The sequence below is a fragment of the Rosa chinensis genome, chromosome 1 (genome assembly GCF_002994745.2).
Source record: "Rosa chinensis cultivar Old Blush chromosome 1, RchiOBHm-V2, whole genome shotgun sequence".
Classification (NCBI taxonomy): domain Eukaryota; kingdom Viridiplantae; phylum Streptophyta; class Magnoliopsida; order Rosales; family Rosaceae; genus Rosa; species Rosa chinensis.
The window spans coordinates 11,257,211-11,277,955 of NC_037088.1; the positions used below are offsets into that span (position 1 = coordinate 11,257,211).

Sequence of the window (20,745 nt, forward strand, 5' to 3'; positions counted from 1 at the left end):
ATGAAAACATATGTGCAGCAATATCATGCAAAAGGAAGAAAGCCAATGTACTCATTCCCATAATAGCAGCAGTTAGTGGATTTGCTATTTAGTTTGAAGCATCAGTTGTTATATTATTTAGCATGAAAAGAAAAGAGAACAAGGTGAAGCTGTAATATATATTATTAACAGTTGAAAGGTAAACAGAGAAACTGTTTGATGTGTCATATGTATGCAGTTTTGATAATATAAGAACGTATTTTTTGTGTCCTCTTATGGATTTAATGACTCCATTTCCAGAACTTGAGGACATAATTTGTGTCCTAGTATAGAAAAGAGGACACATATGAGAATGTATTTTGTGTTCTCTTATGGATTTAAGGACTACATTTTCAAATATTTGAGGACACTAGTTGTGTGTCCTAGTATGGAAAAGAGGACACATATAAGAGTGGATTTTTATGTCCTCTTATGGATTTAAGGACTCCATTTCCTGAGCTTTTATGACACAATTTGTGTGTCCTTGTATAGAAAAAACGATACATATTAGATAATATGAGGATGTAATTTAGGTGTCCTCTTATGGATACAAGGACACCTTTGCCAAATCTTTTAGGACACACAAACTGTGTCCTCATATAGAAAAGAGGACACATTTTCAGTGTCCTTGTTTGGGACTTATGATGACTCTAGGATAGAGGACTCTTTTTTAAAGAGTCCTTGTATGTATTTAAGGACAATGTTTCAATGTCCTTAAATCATGTTTTTCTAGTAGTGTCAATTTTACATTTCGATTGAATATGAATATATGATTATCAATTCATTTCATTTTTTACTTTAGTTATTTGGCATTATGATTATCAAATTATGATTGAGAAATTGAAATTATGATTAATTGATTACTCAACAATTGAACTAAAAGCGGCATTATGATTATCACTTCACAAAGCTTATCAGATTAGTTTGATTACATGAACTGTCATAACTCATTACTGTGAATATGTGATTACTGTTGTTGATTTTTTTTCTTTTTCTTTTTTAATTCCAGTTTCGAAGAAGCAAGAAGAGGGGTGAAGTAGGCAAAGAAGCCGCAGACCAAGCAGTGGTACCTCTCCCTCAGTCCAGCTTGGTTGTTTCGAGCAGTGGGACTTCTCCCTTAGTCCAGCAAGATGTCACTCAATCAACAATAAAGCCTGAACTGGTATACCGAACTATACCGATCTAGTACCGAACCGATCGGTTTCAGGACAGTTCGGTTTTGATACGCAGTTTGAGGAGTACAGAGCCGTACCGAACCGACTCAAACAATCAGTCTCGGCTTTGGTATGCCTTGTTTAGCGAGCCATACCGAGTCGATCCCAACCCTAATTTTTTCCATGTCTGCCATTCTAATAAATGTCTCACATTTTTTTCTTTCTATATTTCACTTTGATTTTATAGGATGTTTACTTTAGGGTGCAGCTATCGCCACCCTACTATCTACTTTGTTCACCCTATATTCTCTTCTCACCCTGCACATATTTTTTTTTAATTTCATGTTTACTTTGTTCACCCATTTGCAATACCGAAAATACTATTTTCCAATGTAGGGTTTAACTCAATTTTTTTTCCTATTTGGCTCCCTCCGCATCTCTCTCAGTTGTTTTAGACTTCCTTCTCATCTCTCTCAATCAATCTCATGAACTCTTAGTCAATCAATCTCACTAGATTCAACGATGAATGAGAAGATTACTATGAAATTTATGTACATATTCTGTAGGGGTAATAAAAAAACTAATTGTAATTTTTAATAAGATATTGTCCTTTATTGTAATTTCATATTAGGATATTTTAGTATTTTAATAAATTAGAAACATGTAGGATGAACAAAGTAGTTAGTAGGGTGGCAATAGCCGCACCCTTAATTTATATATTATGGATTTTTTTTTAATTAGTTTTGCATTTTTCATTGTTATTTTGAGAATCTGGGTTGTGGTTTTTTCCTTTCTGGGTTCATCTAGGTAAAACTTCCCCACAGGGAAGCCCTTTCTCTCAAATCTTTCTTTATCTCTTTCTATCTCTCTAGTATCCATTTTGAAATCCATTCCCATTTTAAAATCTTTGTTCTATCAAATCTTTCTTTATCTCTTTCTATTTCTCTAGTATCCAGTCTGTCACTCTGAAATCCATTCCCATTTTTTAATCTTCGTTCAATTTCATTTCTTTATATAGCTGGGGAATTGTCATTTGCAGACTATGGGCTGCATGTAAACCAAACCCAAACAATAATATGAACAAGATTGAGATCAAATTGTTTTTAAAAAATTGAAAAGAAAAAAGAACTAAACTCAGAAAAGAAGAAAATGATGAAGCAAAAGTGCAAAATCAAACCAGATAAATATTCAAACAAAAGACAAATTAAGGACTCTGATAATGAAATGAAGATCTAAAAACGAATTGATAGGAAACTAAAGAAAATTAAGAGAGAGGAAGAGAACAAAACAATTTGGGACTTGGGAGTTTAATATTTTTTTTACGGAAATTTTATTTTGAGTTGATACTAATTAACATACTAGGGATTCTTTAGGAAAACAAAAATTATTGTTTATGTTTTATAAGCTTAGAAAAGGAAACAAAAAAAACCCAGCGAAAAGGTATAAATGCCAAATATATATATATATATATATATATATATATATAAAGATTGTAATGGGCAAACATGGAAATAATAGGATTAGTTATTTAAGGTAATAAATATTGAGTTTGATGTGATAATGGAATCTACTTGTCATTTGTTGAGTATGAAATATTGAAAGGAAAAGGTAAAAAGAGAAAGTAGCTAGCATTCCTTATATTGAGTACTTTTCGTAGAATATGATTTGCCTAAGTTACTTGATTACGAATTCTATTTTCTGATGCGTTCATTCCTAGACTTCGTACTTTGATTAATATAAACATGTTTTATTTCAAGAACAAAAAAAAAAAAAACTATTATTTAATTGAATGCGTTCATTTCCATGCCCCAAAATCAATGGATTGAAGTGACATATGACCAAGATACAAATTCTTTAAGTGTTGCTTGCACAACCCTATTCTCCGTCTATTCAAGCTGGGATGAATACAACTTGAGAACCCAGTCTTCCAGCCAGGAAATTTTTGCCTTTCCATTACATGAATAGTATAGACACTCGGTGCTGGAGCTGTACACCCAATGACAAAACAATTGCAAGGTCGTGACTGGCTCACCATTCTTGCGAGAGAGAGCAAACATAAGCCACTGTAAGAAATTCCATACATTAAAGCCTCATCGTTCTCTAAAGCCTGAGGGTCTGATGTTTCACTTACCATCTCTTGCTCAACTTCTAGGGTAGAGGGAATACTGCTTAGTTCAGTGTCAAAACGTTTTTCTATCTCAGCTTCGTGCACACGATACTTTGCTGCTAGAGTTCGGATGCACGATTTTCTTACTAGATCAGAGATCAAGAGTTTTACCTCATTGAAGTTATCACACTTGGCATACCATCTAAGCCAACGGCGAACAATACCTGAAAACCAGTCGATAATTTGAACATTATCTTGTAAAACAAGCAAGGAGCATGTACGGGGGTAACCATCACGTGTGAGCAATCCATATCGTAGGAGACGCTTTTTTATTGCAATAACGGGAGCAATTATCTCAGTGACAATGACAGAGTCAGTAGAAGAACCAGCATTTGGTAAAAGGGCAAGAGTAGAAGTGGTCTCAGAAGAAACATATTTTTCCACATGCCTCTGAAATTCATAAAAGGAGTTTCTTAGTTCTTCAGGTAAAGCTGGTTCTGCGACATACTTAGACAGGATAGCTTCCTCGCTCTCTTCTGCTTTGGCTTTGACATCTTGCATCCAAATCTTCAGCATGTACTTGTACCAATGATCAGTTTCCATACCAGATTTACGGCAATGGGAAATTTGACTCAGAACAGACCTGCTGTCAGCCAAATGCTTGATCTCTGATTCCTTGACCTTCTTCAAAGCATGACCCAACCATTTCTTGCCTATGCTAACTGTTCCAGAATCCCATGCCTCTTGCTTTTGTAGACCAAATAAAGCAACTTTTTCCTTTAACTTGTGGACTGCTTTTGTCGCAGGACTTTCTTTCACATTTCTTCTAATCAAGGTGCCTAAAAAGCGGATCCCCTGCGACATTTGAAATGGCAATAATTCTGTTTGATCATCAACTTCCAAGTGCAAAGACTTCTGCAAGTAATTTTGAACCTCAGATTTGAAATCAAGAGCTGCATCCTTAGAACCAGCAACTGAAAAGAATATCTCATCCATGAAGCGACAAGAATGGACTCTAAAACTCTCTTCACCTACACAGCCAAGATCATTACCTTTCAAGTTCCTCCTAAACCAGCTGCGCAACCTAGACTGGGACTTTTGATCAGTATGTAAACCTGGAATGAGAGCTTCATACTTCATTGATAATCTGTAAAATTCGCGGTCAAATAGGTCAAGATAAATATTCATTAATATAGGGGACAATACTCCCTCCTGTGGAAGACCATGACCTTTTGGGAAACCACCAAACTCGAAATTGAGTACATTAGCGTGCAACATGCTTTGGATCATACCATAGAGGCTAGGGTCTTCTATCTTCTCCTCCATTACTGATATCAGTTTAGCAAGAATACAAGCATCTAGCTTTTTGTTAATGAGCAATATAAACCACCAATCAGAACTAGCAGTTTCCTTGCTTATGTACTTCAAAGCTGTAGAATGCCCCCTCCCACTTCGGTAACCATGTGAAATTTTAGAGAAGTGGGGCTTGTAAACAACTTCTAATACAATTCTGATGGCTTCCTGAATGACCTTCAGATTCACATTGGGAAGCACTAAAACATCTTTCCTTGCATTCTTTGTTGAGATAGAGAAGGTATTAGCATTAACATCAAAATTCCCAAGATACAGCTCTTCAGCCAAAGAATCAAAAGAAGTTTTCTTATCATTTACAACTACATCAATATTGGAGTTGAGTCTGATACAATCATAAGCATCTTGAAGAGTTTCTGGATTGGCAATGACTTTTGCCATTAGGTCTCGAAACTTCCCATTGAGGTATTGTTCCTTCACCCTCTTCTTAATGCGCAGTTCAAGAGACCTCTTAAGTTCCATTCTGCTCCTGGGTCTTCCTCTCTCATCTATATGAGAAGATTCATCAACAAGACAGGCTAAGTTCTCTGCCAATTTCATTTTACAAATGCTGTTATTAATATCATCTCCAGCAGTAGCGACAGTAGAATGATCTGCAAATTCTTGTATTCTTTTGGAAGCTCTTCCATGATGGGCCACTGTGATGGGACTTTTATCTGATTTTGAAGAAGTGTTCGACTTCACCAGTGTCTTTTGCACCTTCTCACAAAGGCGAGCAGTGAGAGAGGCAGCTTTTCTGACAGCAGTGAGCCTTTTGTCATAAGACATAGAAATTGGGTTGCTGCTACTACATAAAGGGATACAGATACCAGTCATAAGTACACAAGTAGAAAAAGTGGTGAGTGAAAAGCAGTATCATTCTAATTAAGTCCTATTAAAATAGAGTTTATCAGCTCAAAGGGTATGTCTGCATAAGAATATATTATTTATACTCAAACTGCTTGATGGTTCTGTAAGTTTCCTTCAATAGAAAACACAAATTTGTAGAGGATTTTGGTTAAGGAGAGGGGCTCAAGTTCACAAACAAAACAAAAATAAGAATACATCTGGACACCGGCATCTTCTTCTACAACAAAACGTACAATGCATATCATTTACCACACATTGACAACACACTCAAGACATCTGTAATTTCTGTTCCTTTAGAAATAACGACAGACCATTTATTCCCGATATCAAAATGATAAGAAGCAATGCACCAAGTCCCAGCTCCTGTGCAATATATCAAAACAGAACAACATACTGTGCCTTTTGTGCATTTTTACCATTTACTTCACTTGTTTAGAAGACACAGCAAAGAGAAAAACAAGAACCACAACTGAACATTCCGAGTAACCATCGAAATTTTATGCTTGTAACACAACCATTGCTGACCAATAGCACTGAACCCAACTCCACAATACTGTCAGTCACTTGGCCTTAACCTATTCAACTTGCCTGATACAACTATTCATGCCACCACTACAAACACTACTAGGTTACACCGGTCAAATATCCATCTCCCATTTTTAACTTCTTTTCTTTTCGAAAGTTCGAATACCACAGAAAGAACAAAACAACAGCACCTCCAGCAGAGCTGCAACGCAATAAGGTCTCAAAGGCCACAAGCAAAGACACGAACCAAAGAACACTCATGCACAACTACCCAATACAATAATCAAGACAAGGTTGCTACCAATTCTGGCTTCTGTTCTAATCAGTTACAACTTAAGAAAGGAATTCCCAGTTCTCAATACTTATTCAGCATCCAGTATCTTAAGAATTATATAAAGCAATTGAAAGACAACTATATTCATATAGCAATTTCACCAAATAGAAAACATGGGAATGGAAACTTACAGTTGATTCTGGATATAGACTTCAAACCCTTGAAGATTAATCTGGGAGGTGCTTTTCCCAGAAGCACTGCCAAAGCTGCTTGCTTTTCCTGAGAAACTCAAGACTAAACCTTTGAGAATTATAAAGGGAAAAAAATCTCAGCCGTCGGATCATACCAACGGCTAATATTCCACGACCCATTTTAGAAAAGGGTAAAAAAAACCCATGACCCGAACACCGCAAAATAAAACCCTCCCAGAGTTTTTTTCAATTCTCTTCAAAGACTGAACCTTTCTCTCTTCTTCTTCTCCTTCTTCTTCCAAAACCAATTCGTTTCGCATTGAATGCCGTTTCGCTCTGCGACGGAAAATCTCATCCGAATCTGATTCTCCGGCGCTCATTCTCTCCTCCGTTTCAAGAAACCTAACAAGCGCTGCAATTTTCCGGTTGTGTAATCTATTCCCGAGGAAGCTAGGGTTGCCCGTTTAGGGTTTTGGGTTTCCAAAATGATGTACCCTGATCCTCAACAGCAGCAGCAACACCAACAGCAACAGCAGCAGCAGCAGCAACAACAACACTATCACCAGCAGCAGCAGCAACACCACCAGCACCAGCAGCAACACCATCAGCATCAGCAGCAAGGTGGAGACTTTCACAGGGGCCCACCGCCGATGATGCGTCAGCCGTCTGCTTCTTCTACTAACATGCCTCCGGATTATCACCACCCCTCCGCCCCTGGTCCTCCTGTTCCTCCTTATGATGGTGTGTACCGAATTTTTTAACAACCTTGGTTATTCTTGGTTTGTTTGAATTTGAATTTCTAGGTTTATAGCTTTTCTGAGAATTTCGCAATGGAAAGTGGTGGTAGAATTTTGTTGGAAATTTGGTTAATTAGTAGCGAAAATGGTTTGTTTGTTGCAGTTCATGGTGATGGTTTTGGTGCAAAGAGGAACAGAAAGCAGACTCAGAGAAGGGCAGTTGATTACACCAGCACTGTCGTGCGGTATACACAGGTACCATTGTTTGAATTTATTGGGTACACATAACTTTCGCCGAATTCCTGTTATAGGGGTCGTGGTGAGGAAAGTTATAGGATAGACCATGGCTTTTCTAGTTGTGCCAAAGCTGATTTTCTGGTTTCTGCTTTCTTTTGTTAGGGTAGTCTTGTTTCGCTTTTTCTGTTTTCTTTTTCCGAGAAAAATCTAATGGTGTCAATTGAAGTAGCTAGGTATTCCTTGTTCTTATCCATTTTGATCTCGTATCTTTGTCACGAGTAATGAGTCCTGTATCTAGTTTGTAGCACTATTCTTCATTACACCCTTTGTCAAGTGATATGGATAATTTTCTATCAAGATGTGAAACAAAACTAATTAAGTAAAAAGGAAATGTGATAAAAAAAAAATGTGAACCAGAATATACAAAACAATCCCGCAAACAGGGCTTCCAAGGAGAGCCTTCAAAGTCCTGGCAGGAAACAATACAACACTGGAACTGCCCAGCAGTGACCAGACCACTGAACAACCTCAGTAGAACCTAATGCAAGACAGACTGGTACTGCAAACATCACCTAAAACTAAAAACAACTCTTAAATGGCTTCCAACCTCAAGTATGCTAGTCTGATATTGAAGGATTCTAGTTGTTATTGTCTCACAGACTTGATCATCTTAATTTCTGATTGTATATCTTAAAATCCTGTATTATTGCTCTTCAGACTAGAATGTGGCAGCGGGATGCGAGGGATAGGACAGTATTGCAACCTACACCAGCAGCAGCAATTGACGTAAGTGATAATTTACTGTTTCTATTTCACTTTTTCTTGGTATATAAAAAATGTTCAACCGGTAGCATGATGGTAGTCTAGTTATAGTCTGAACTTAGTGCATATGATTTTTTTCACTTGAATCTTATGTTTTTGTGGTGTAGATGTTGCCGACAGTTGCCTATTCAAATAACCCATCTACGGGCTTTGCTGCAAAGTTTGTGCATACTTCCACAAACAAAGTCCGTAATTCAATTAATCGGGTTTTGGTAAGTTCAGCTACAATCAATTTTGGTCAAAGGTCATAATAATTCTTCTGTGATTATTTTTCCCCAACCATGGTTCATTGAACATTTGATGTTTTCTTTTACAAGCATGATGTTGTCCTGTTTTGATGCTTATAAGTCAAATTTATTTGGAGAAATCATTGTATATGTGGGAGGGAGAGTGAAGTTGGGGATCTCTTTTTTGAAGTGAGGTGTAGCTACCAACTGAGTATACCTTAACTTCTGTTGAGCAACAATTTTATCGAATTGTAGTGCTATGACTTCTGTTGATTAGCTTAAATTATTTTGCACCCAGGACCAAAGATGTGGGTCTTAGTTCCATTTGCAATTGGGAGGGATATGAGTTAAACACGGAACAGTATGCTATGTTCAGATCAATATGATGCTGCACTTGTATGACTTGTTAGGTCTAAGAATGGTGTTTGATGAGGGAAGCGAAAAGGGAGGAGGGAATATTATGGCCATGTATATTCTAATGGAAGATAGAACCGTCATTGAACTAGAGCTCTCTTCTTTATTGGGCCAGGAACCAGACAAAACTTCATTTCAGGGCGTTCATTTACACGCACACACACACACACATATTTTTTCAGTTTTCTCTTTTTGTATTGATTTTAGATATTCATATTGTTTTGAAAATCATAATAGGAATCTTTGACATGATTGTGATGTCCTCAGTTAGCCTATCATACTGATGTTGACTGACCCCTTCCACTTTCTTTTCAAAGTGGACTCCTCCTGGGAGGCGTCTTATTACAGGCTCTCAAAATGGGGAATTCACTCTTTGGAATGGCCAATCATTTAATTTTGAAATGATTCTTCAGGTAAATATTAGACAGATTTTTTTTTTTTTCCCTTGGGGTAACTCAATCAGAAAGGATGTCAAAATGTAGTTTATGATAGTTTCATCTTTCAATTTGTAGGCTCATGATCAAGCAATCAGATCTATGGTCTGGAGTCATAATGAAAATTGGATGGTCTCTGGTGATGATGGAGGATCAATAAAGTAATCACATGTATAGTTTCAATTGGTGTTTTGTATTAAATGGAAAATAGTAATAGCTTTAATGTGTTAATACATATGGGTCTACTTTTAGGTATTGGCAGACCAACATGAATAATGTGAAGGCCAATAAATCTGCTCACAAAGAATCTGTTCAGGACTTAAGGTAAATACTTAAATATGAGTAGTCCTCTTCATTCTGCTTAAGGCATGTCTTAATCACCCTTTTTTTCTTAACAGCTTCTGTAAGACTGACTTGAAGTTCTGTTCCTGTTCGAATGATACTTCTGTTAAAATATGGGATTTTGCACGGTGCCAAGAAGAGCGCACGTTGACTGGTAAAGTGCTTTGATCACAACAATTACAGAATGAGTTTGTTGACCCTAATTGTGTAGCTTGATCAGTACTGATTTATTCATATGTAATGTGACATGACCTAGTTAAGAAATGCAATTCCTGCGCCTTTCCTTCATCCATGGTCGAAGCACAAATATGAAATTTTCCTCATTAATGCATGCTTATTTAAAATATTTTATCTGAATGATTGAGTGAATAGGCAGATGTTGTCAGTTGCATCAGAGTATGTAGGATTGAATATTTCATCTTTTACTCGTACCTTTTTTATTCTACTTTTGAAGGAACATAATAGGACCCAGAATTCCTTCAGCTTCGCAATTGTAATGTTTACTGCAATGAAATAGACTTTGTTTTAAAGTGTTAGATTGTGTTTCTGGGGTTAGTTTAGACCTTATTTATTTGTCTGTTTTTGGTTTGACTTCCTTGCCCATTATCAAGCAAGTTAAACACGTCCTTGCTGAAAATCATAAGTTTTTGTGAACTCGAAAGCATTTTTCAGAGGCGAAAGCATAAGGTGGGGGTATTTTTTTTTGCAAGGCAATGAATTATTATAACTAAACAATTATTATTGTACTTTTCTATACTTAATATTTGAGAAAAATAGTGTAAAAGATACTTTCTTATTTCTCTAAGCCCATAGTTTTTCATTATAATCCTTGGCGGGATTTCATATTGCTTTATTCTGTGTAGTTTTAATTTGTTCTGTGAGGGGATTGCCAAGTTTCTTTATTAAGGCCACCTAGGATGCCACGTTGCTTTCACTTCAGCTCTAAGTCTCAAGTTTGCCAAAACATGTGCCCTCCTCCCCCCCCCAACCAAAATTTAAAAAATCATGTCAAACAGTGCATTAGCTGCACTATCAGGTGAAGTTAAACTACACAGCCCACAAATTCCTTCCACTATGAAATTTTCCTGCACCCACAACAATTCACCAATTGCTTAAATGCCGCAGAAGGGATGATGAAGCACTGGCGAGTGCATAAATGTCACCGAAATTCTAAAGGATAGCTTCTCAGGGCTGGGTAAATATTTATCATAGCCACTGAGTTACTGCCAAGGGCATTAGATAACCACTTTAGATTTGCCGAAATGCCTCCAAGGTGAGTTTTGGGATTTTTTTCTGCTGACAGAAATGTGAAGGGGCTTGAGGGTTTCATGTGCTTTTGTTTTAGATTTTAGAGGCCCATGCCTGTGGGAATATAGCTCAAAAAGCACTCTGTTTATTTTGAACCACACTGCTTTGGCAAAGGAGCTTACATTTATAGTCTTATGCTTTTCAAAGGGACACCTCAGGCATCTCACCTCAGAATGAGCTTCAAGACACGCTTTGTTTATGCTTTCCAAAATCCTGCTCAAAATTTCAATTCCCTGAAGTTTGTAAATGGGTAGTTTATTTGCCTACTTGAGTATTTGATTGTCTATATATGTGGCCAAGATTTTAAGTGTTATCAAATGGCCATTAAGCCAGTTCAGGGGACCCTTTGTGTTGTTGTGTTCCGAGTCTATGACAGTTAAGCACCATTGATGCCCAGAGTCATGTTTGGTTCTTAGTCACTCTGATACTAGTATGTTATTTAGGAGATTCTGGTTTCTTATTTTCGTTGCACACTTCATTGAGTTTTCCTTAAAAGATAAATAAATCGAATAGAATAAGAGAAATACTTTATTCACTTCAAAGCATGAACTCTCACCAGATTATCTTGGACTCATAATTGCATGAAATTTAATTCTTGCTTAAGTTTTAACACCATGTTCGTGGCCTTTTCATGCTTGAAAAATGCATGGAGTAACCTTAGAATTTCTATGTGTGGTTTAAACTCAGGCAGGCCATGGTTGGGATGTGAAGAGTGTTGACTGGCACCCTACAAAGTCTCTACTAGCTTCAGGTAGTTGCAATGATTCTCTTGGATTTTCATGTCAAACATCTTTTCCTATGTTGGTACTTTTTTATACTTAATTCCAAGTTGTTGGTCTATACGTAGGTGGGAAAGACCAGCTTGTCAAACTTTGGGATGCTAAGTCAGGGCGAGAACTATGTTCATTGTGAGTTCTGAAAATTGGTTACTATACCTTTGAATTAGTTTGTAGATTGAAATTTTTTTAAATTTTTATGCATGCCTTTGCAGTCATGGTCACAAAAATTTGGTGCAATCTGTTAAATGGAACCAAAATGGCAACTGGCTGCTAACTGCTTCTAAGGATCAAGTCATAAAGGTAAGCAGCTAATTTTTAGCTTATATAATTCAATATAGGTTAAGTGGGTGTTTTATTTTTTGAAGTTTTATTTGTTTTTCTCTGATCGATGATATTGTTGCACTCCATACTCTCAGCTTTATGACATAAGGGCTATGAAGGAGCTTGAATCTTTCCGTGGGCATCGGAAGGAAGTGACTGGTTAGTGATTGTTTCTTAATATTTGCAGTATTTTTTTTTATTTTTTTATCTTCCATTATTTTGTACTGAATTCTGTTTCTAAATATTCTTTTAATTAGTCTGCATTTAGATTGGGTAGTGAGTATATTGTATTTTTTTTTTCCTTTTCTAGTTTCTTGTTACTTATTATCATCCATCTCAGCATTTTTATATGTTCTAGTTACTCTTATAATCCATCTTAATATTACTCTTGCATTTACTTGAATCAACATTTCTCCCCATAAAGAACATATGGCTTTAATGAAAGCTTCATAGAGCTTTGTTTAAAACTCTTATATAAACAAGATAAAATTACAAATCCCTATTGAAACTTTCTATGATTAGAACTAGATCGTCTCTTTTTCATCCATAGCATTATCATCACGTTTCTCTCACCATCTTTTTGCATTATACGCCCTAATTGCTCCATATTGTTCATCCTGTTTGAATGTCTTCTACTATGTTTAATTGTCTTTTTCTTACTGTTCTGCCAGTGTGAGTTGTAAACTAACTAAAGTTAATGTAGTTTGGCTTCACAATGATTTAGCTAGTTGTATTGTTTCATAAACTTGTGTGATATTATCTTGAAAGCTTCCTCTCAGTTTCCCCTGCGTCTTTTTTTATGCTACAGACTAATATTGGGCCAAATTTTCAAGTGCATTTATTGTATTTGCTAATATCTTTTAAGATTATAGTGCTTATGGTTGTCATTGTTAAATTTTGTTAGCTCTGGCTTGGCATCCTTTTCATGAAGAATATTTTGTCAGTGGGAGTTCTGATGGATCCATTTTCCATTGGCTTGTTGGGTAAATTCCATTCCTGATCCATAGTTTCTGTGTGTCAATTTTCTTTAATTAGTGTTATAGAGTAGTTTGATCTATTCATTTCTTAGATCTTTACTTATCATGAATGTCATGGTCTAATTAAATAACAATAAGCCAGCAATAAATAATTAAATATTGTGACAGCCAAGTGAGCAGATATTGTGCTGCATGATCCTGCATCCCGTTCTTTTACATACTGTATGGCTTCTGTAAAAATATATTTGGCACCTAGAATTTATTAAAATTTTTGGAATAGCACATAAGTTATGTGTCCAAGTTTCTTAAGGTGGGGACTCAGGTAGCCGACCTATAGTTTGCCAAATTTATTGTTCATTTCAGGAGAAATTTGGATTAGTAGTTTGGTTCAGGTTCTTAAGCTTTTTACGATGGTTATGGATGGAAGTTGAGTATGAGTGTGGTAGGGTATTACTATTGAGACTAGCATTCATAATTCAAACGCAAGGTGTGCGGGCTGTGAAGTAAGGTTGTGTCATTTGGAAGCAATACATTAATAAATTATGATATCTCTAGTGGAAAGCTGAATTACATTCTCCATGGTCTATTTGATGACTGGAGAAAAATGACTGAGGTCTCATACACAACTTATGGTTCCCTTTTGTTCGAGTTATTTTATTCTGCTAGATTCGAAGGCAACAGTATTCCAAGTGTTTCCTAATCTAGCAGCTGTGATGTAACTTGGTGTCTGATGCTTTTCTCTTTTGTGGATCTATTGTCCACTTCCTTTATTATATTACCCTAAACCCTAAAATAGTTTTCTTTTTGTCTGTTTCTAGATCAATTTTTATCGCAATTTATAGTTCTTCTATCTTGTAACCCTAATCCACTTTTCTGATGCACAGGCATGAGACTCCCCAGGTTGAAATTGTTAATGCACACGATAACAGTGTGTGGGATCTCCAATGGCACCCTATTGGCTATATTCTTTGCAGGTATGCATATCTAGTCATTTTGTTTATGATCGTGCTCTGGTCTTCTTAGTGTGTTCGTTCTTTTATCCAAAATAAAAGTCTATAAATGGGGAAATGCTCTCTCTATATTATTATGAATTTCATTTTCTACTCTATATATATAATTATATAATCTTAGTCTGTATCATGTTATACTCCATATATATAACTAAATGGTGAAATGTTGTCAAAATGGAAGTCTATAAAATCTAAGCAAAATTTTTATGGCAACTTATTTTTGCAAAGTTCTGTTGATAACTTATGTGATGGAACCTTCCTATAGAGGACATCCCCTTCTCAAGAAAATGAGCATTCCTTTCCAGAACGTGCAGTCTCTTGTCCAGACACATGTTATGTATATTTTTCTTCCATTGCTAAATATTTTTCCTTGAAAGCCATCTATTGCAACTTTCAATGAAGCAATCTTTCCTAGGAAATAGTAGCAAACCAATATATTCATTGATTTGTATGTTAAGTGAATCTCAGTAAAACTAACTAATTCGAAAACCAGCTTTTGAGAAGATACGTGATTGGATTACTCAAGAGAAAGTCAGATTTTGAGTATACTTCATTGGATCGCTCAAGAGTTATAGTTCGTTAGGGTCTATAGGTATGAGAACATTCTTAAGAGACTTAAAGATCGGCAGTTACTGGCTCAGCATTGAGCTATTATGTGTCTACCTTACCCACTTCCAAATATGTTGTTATTGGAGGTTAGACGTAATTTTGGGCTAAGCACCATTACCTGTGGTCACCTAAACCTATATGCTTTTGACAGGTTGCATCTCCAGTTTGAACTTTCAATCTGTATGTATATGCATCTTGATGACCTGGACTGGCTATATAGAATAAATATAGAAAATTTCTTCACTTTTATAGCTATCGTCGTTATCTAATGTTTATGATGCATCAGCAATGCCTTCATCTACTTGCTTTGATCTTCTGCAGTGGTAGCAATGATCACACAACAAAGTTTTGGTGCAGAAACAGGCCAGGAGACACTGGTCGCGATAAATTTAACATCAATCAGAGTCAAGGTTCCACTCTTCCTAACCCAATATCAAATTGTTAAGACATTATCATCTGATTGCTTATCAAATAGAATCTCATTTTCTTAAGCATTCTAAGATTGACCTGTTGACCTGTGCACAGCAAGCCGGACACAACACTTAGCTTTCTGTTATTTCATAAATAATTGTTGTCTATGTGCTATGTACTGCGGGTCATATTGTAGAGCAAAACACACATAAGCCTGCACGCACGCACACACACACAAAGAATAAAACAGGAACCCACCTTGGATTTGAATTTGTAGTTTAAATTGAGGTAGATGCAGCCTAACTTGAAAGAAGCATTGTGCAATTTTTAACTTCTCAGGTTACGGTGATCAAAACTCTGCTTTTGCTGGTCGCATGACGGGTAATTTTCCATTACACGATGGACCACCAACTCCAGGACCATTTACTCCCGGGGGAACTCGAAATGAAGGAACCATTCCAGGGGTTGGAGTAGCTATGCCGTTAGCCATACCATCCCTTGACGCATCTATTCAGGGAGAACAACAGCAACCTCATGCACATTCAATGCCTTTAGGAGCTCCTCCTCTCCCACCTGGTCCACATCCTTCTCTTCTTGCTGCAAATCAGCAGCAACCATATCATCAAAATGCGCAACAGCAACATCAGCAACACCAAGGTCACCCACAACAAATGCCCCCTTTGCCTATGCCACCTCCAAATATGCCACAGCTACAGCCTCCATCCCATTTACCCTTGCTGCCGCATCCTCATTTACGTCCACCACCCCAAATGCCCCCACTCGGTATGCCATCTTCAGTGTCCGGATCTTTGCCTATGCCTTCATCAGTTCCAACATCACTTTCAATGCCAATGGTATGGTCTCAACGCTTTCAAAAAAATATCTTTTTACTTTAAGCACCAGTTTCTATTTTGTATATTAGATCAATCAGTGAAGTTCCTTTATAAGTTAAGTTCTCTTTATTTGAAGTTAGATATAGGGAGGACTGGTTTGTGGTCCATTTACCCTGCTTAAACTAAATAAGGGTTGCCTCCAAGTTATTTGTGGAGCTCCCATTAAGGTTTCAAACCGAGCTGAGATAGCTTCTCAGAAATGATAATACTCACTTTTGCATTTTCTCCTTCCCCAGTTCCATTTTCATGTAGATGTCATGACATGAAAGATTTGTCTTTTCTCTATACAAAACTGTAGGGTATTTCAGCAATTTAGAAATTCGCTTTTTTCAGTATTCTTCAACATAGAGATAGTATGTCAAATGAGTTTTGAAATTCTTTAACACTGTCGGTATTATTTTGTGGATGAGTAATAGCATGCGGCCTGGGATTGTTCTAGTACCCATGTTTAGTGCCAGATAGAATAGTAAATGAACATTTCCATTGAAGTGTTTGAAGAGGGTCTAGAAGATACTTTCAGTTGTAATGCTTATTTTGATTGTCATATTAATTGGAGCACATTTTTGACTTTTGTGAACATAGAATACCATTCACAAAATGTTGGTGTAGGCCGATCCATTTTAACAAGTAACAACTGTTTTTTAAAAATTCTTCATATTGGTAATTGTATTTATGATTAATTTGGTTTTTTAGGGCATGCAAGGTACAATGAATCAGATGGTTCATCAATTGCCACAAGGTCATTATATGGGCATGAACCCACCTCCACCTGCTGGAGGTTTCCCAAATGGGATGCCGAACATGCAGGGCCCATCTAATGCAAGTGGAGGGCAAATGTATTCTCATGCTGGCACCTTCAATCGTGCACAATCTGGACAAATGCCAATGCTACCGGGGTATAATCCCTACCAGGTCAGACACAACTTTTATTACTACCTATGTACTGCATCATAATATTAAATATCTACGGCAGAGAAAACTTTCACAAGAATGCTGCTACTGACTGCAACTATTTTTACCAAAGCATTATCACATTATGGTCTGCCACATTGTCATTTCTTCAATTTGTTTATTACATGTGAATATCAAGTGCCTTGTGGTTTTTGGAAAAGAACAAGATTGGGTGGAAAAGATGGACAAGTAGCATTCCTTTTGTAAACTACAACATTACTCAGAAGAAGCTAATGTGTCCACGTCTTGCTTATTGCAGCCCAGGGGTCAATCCGGTATGCCTCAGCCTCCACCAGGGCCACCACCACATGGGCAAACACCTCAGTAGACCATTTCTCCCATCAGTTATAGCTTCTATCAGGATATCTTCTTTTTGCCTGTAAATCAGCTCATATTTATGTTACATCAGCGTAGTGTCTACTCACTGAGATTCATTAGGTTGAGCAAAACAAGAAAAATTTCTTGAAGTGGTATCTGCTCCTTTTTGTTTATTTTTCAAGTATTGCAGCCTAGAATTGATGTAGCGAGACAGATTTTATTCAAAGTATAACCAAAAACATCTTGAAATTTCCTCGGCTCGTTTTTGCTTTTGTTTTACAAATGATGACCCGCAAAATTGTAACACTGAAATTAGCTCAGCTAGCTACATTACAAGAGATTTGTCTGTTTTTTTTACAAGGGTTTAGTCAGCCTTGTTGGTGTAAAGTTTTATCTGAGTACTAAATTGCTATCAATGCTACTGGCCAGCACTGATTGCTTTGTTGCCCCTTGAACAATTAGGTATATGTCTGTTAGTCCCCCAACGAATGTTGCAATGGGGTATTTTCATTAATTTATGGTGAGACAGTTTTGATACACTGATGACGCCAAAAGGGTCAATCTAACCTCCTTCATCCCGACTCATAATAACTGGTAAAAAGCACCAGAAGTCCTTCGTTACACGACTGAAGGGAAAACAGTTTCAGACCCCAACTAGTGGTTGTGTCGTATTGCTCCCCAGGGCTGAGGTGAACCAAGGTGTCATTCTCTAAAAATATGCTTAATCTTCACATCTTCAAAACCATTAAGCAGAGACTCGTAGCTGTTCAAAATGCTTCCAACAGGATGGGAACTTTCACAGCCTTCAACAATGAGTTTAGTGAGAATGGCAGAGTGAGATTCAATCTCAAGCTTCTTAACCTGTAAAATCAGTAGCAAGTTTCAAACCAGAAAGCAAGCCCCAAGCCTCAGCAGTGAGGACCTGTCCTTTACCAACATTAATCATAAAACCTGAAAGCCAATCACCATTATGATATCTTAATACTCCACCAGCACCAATTTGTCCTGATTGACTAGCCCTCGTGGCATCCACATTATGTTTCACATAACCATCATCAGGCATGGTCCAAGAAAACATATTGAAACAATACTGATCCACCAAGTTAAGTTTAGCTTGAGCATGAGACCACTCAATAGTAGCATTCAGAATAATGTGAGAGGCATTATAAGGTCTATGAAAACCAACATAAAAAATATCCTTATTTCGCCATTTCCACAGATACCAATAAATGAAGACAAAGATACTACACCACTGAATATTATTAGAGTAGATTACTTTACAGTGGAGATTTGCAGCAAGCTATCCAATCCAGTCAAGGTTGAAAGTATGTTTCACAGCAGTAGGCCAATTGAAAGTTCTCCAAACAGCCATGGCTTTTGGACAATCCCTGAATAGATGAAGAAGAGTCTCGGGAATAAGGGCACAAGTATGACATTTATCATCACCAATAAAGTTTCTTTTAACCCTTTGGACATTTGTGAGAAGTTTCCCATGAACAACAGACCATAGAAAAGTTTTTAGCCTGGGGGAGATATTAAGATGAATTTCACTTGAAAAGATTGGACTCAGACATATCAAAAAGGCTATTGTAGGCCTATTTAACAATAAAGCGACCATAAGAAGTATATCCCCATATTTGAATATCAGTGCCACACCCCTCAAATCCAGGAGGAATGCTCAAAATCAGTTGAATAAAAGTCTCAGGCAAACAAATATATAATTTATCTATGTCCCATCCATTGTTGTTCCAAAAGATACTCACAGTATCATCAATATTAGCCCGATAACCAGGCAAATTAAGCAACATCAATGAGAGGAAACTTACCCAACCAATGATCATTCCAAAACTTTGCAATCATGCCATCCTCAATTCTCCATATAAGACCTTGCCTTAGAAGAGAGGCTCTATGAGCAATGCTCCTCCAAGTGCTTGAGCTCCCAGTAGGAGGAGAATAATCTATACCAGTAATATTGTCATTTGCCAGGTATTTATGCTTATAAATGGAGCTCCAGAGACAATTGTCACCGTGAAAAATCCTCCAACTAGCCTTAGCTAACATGGCCTGGTTCATGTCTTCAGTTTTTTTAATGCCAAGTCCACCCAGATATTTAGGTAGGCAAACAACATCCCAATTTACAAGATGAACTCTCTTTCTATTTTTAATATCACCCCATAAAAAATCTCTGTTTAATTTGTCAATAATATGGCAAAGCTGCAGGGGGAGTTTGGCAGTTTGCATTGCATAAACAAGTATAGAGAAACAGACAGAATTAATTAAGATTAATCTACATGCCATGCTAAGAACATTGCTCTTCCAGCTAGCTAAACGCCCTTGAACTTTATCAAATATACTTGCGTAAGTGTGCTTATTTACTCTGTAGAGAACAAGAGGCATACTAGGATATTTTCCAAGTTCATTTTTAATGGAAAGCTACAAATAGAGCTGATACTATTAGCCAAATCACGATCAATGTTAGGAAACAGTAAATGAGGGATTTCTCAAAGCTGACAGTTTGACCATATAAAGAGCCAAAAAAGTCCAAGCATCTCTTTAGAGTAGTAGCCTGCAGAGTAGAAGCTTCAGCAAAAAGAAGTATATCGTTGCTGCATCAGAATATTCATGTACGAGGTCCTAAAATATATCGTTGAATATTGCCTGAGCGACCTGAACGACGTGGGGACGTTGCTCCACGCCATTGAGACTGTCAAGTCAAGTCCAGCAAATAATCCGGAAAAGGTGCGGCTGGCAAATGATCTGGAAAAGGTAAATCTTTGATCTTTGATCATCTGAATATTTCAAGTATTTGAAGCTTTGTCTAGCTTTATGGTTTGCTTTCATTGCTTTTAATCAGTTCATGAGAATGATTTAGAGCTTTCATTGAATCACTTATTGTCTAGCTTTATGGGTTTATAAGGATTGTTTGCTTTCATTTGCTGCTCTATTTTTGCCTTCTTACAAAGCCTTCTAGATATACTTGAAGCCATTACATGTTGAAGATAGTGAGCTTCATTTTGATCCTTAATTGCCATGTGCTTTTGTTTGATACCATGTTTTATTTGACTCAACACGCACTTATATATCTTATTTATCTCTCTTGCGTTAATTGTATTGTTTCAGTCACTTGCTGTGAGATCTAGAAGGACATTGAATCGCCTTTGACCATATCATGCATCTCTTGCTATGGTTTTAGTTTGCAACTTGTATGATTTTTAATTTGAGGCAGCCTTCCTGATTTGTCAAAGCTAACATTGTTATGTCTATGAAAAAGGGTCTTGATTTTTCATTTTCAAGTTTTTTGATTCACTTGCTGATGATTGTACTCTGGGGTAATATGTCTTCCTCACTATATGAATGCATGTGTGCTGGAAATCTGCAAGACTAGTTGTTTCGCGGATATGAGAGACTAGTTCTTTCTCCCCTGTGAATATTGTACTAGAAATTTGTGGAAGGAGTAAACAGGACT

At 36.9% G+C, this 20,745-nt stretch overlaps 2 protein-coding genes across 2 annotated transcripts; one reads left to right on the top strand and one right to left on the bottom strand.

Moving 5' to 3' along the window:
* Positions 1-2,938: 2,938 nt before the first annotated feature.
* On the bottom strand, positions 2,939-6,572 carry LOC112173378 (nuclear intron maturase 4, mitochondrial). Its single transcript, XM_040507144.1, has 2 exons — positions 6,490-6,572; positions 2,939-5,437 (listed from the first exon to the last, which is right to left on the bottom strand). Exon 2 carries the CDS (start codon positions 5,416-5,418, stop codon positions 2,968-2,970), a length of 2,451 nt encoding a protein of 816 aa, XP_040363078.1. The 5' UTR covers positions 5,419-5,437; positions 6,490-6,572; the 3' UTR covers positions 2,939-2,967.
* Positions 6,573-6,727: 155 nt separating this feature from the next.
* LOC112195197 (flowering time control protein FY) lies at positions 6,728-17,539 on the top strand. Its single transcript, XM_024335568.2, has 18 exons — positions 6,728-7,230; positions 7,390-7,481; positions 8,181-8,249; positions 8,393-8,497; positions 9,244-9,339; positions 9,439-9,521; positions 9,613-9,684; positions 9,759-9,856; positions 11,702-11,761; positions 11,858-11,918; positions 12,002-12,089; positions 12,206-12,269; positions 13,015-13,093; positions 13,972-14,061; positions 15,028-15,116; positions 15,457-15,971; positions 16,704-16,922; positions 17,221-17,539. Exons 1-18 carry the CDS (start codon positions 6,975-6,977, stop codon positions 17,287-17,289), a joined length of 2,205 nt encoding a protein of 734 aa, XP_024191336.1. The 5' UTR covers positions 6,728-6,974; the 3' UTR covers positions 17,290-17,539.
* Positions 17,540-20,745: the final 3,206 nt, after the last annotated feature.

Coding starts and splice junctions, on each gene's coding strand:
- LOC112173378 (XM_040507144.1), bottom strand. CDS start 5,418: ATGTCTTATGACAAAAGGCTCACTGCTGTCAGAAAAGCTGCCTCTCTC.
- LOC112195197 (XM_024335568.2), top strand. CDS start 6,975: ATGATGTACCCTGATCCTCAACAGCAGCAGCAACACCAACAGCAACAG. Junction 9,522..9,612: donor GATGATGGAGGATCAATAAA/GTAATCACATGT, acceptor GTCTACTTTTAG/GTATTGGCAGACCAACATGA. Junction 15,117..15,456: donor TAACATCAATCAGAGTCAAG/GTTCCACTCTTC, acceptor TTAACTTCTCAG/GTTACGGTGATCAAAACTCT.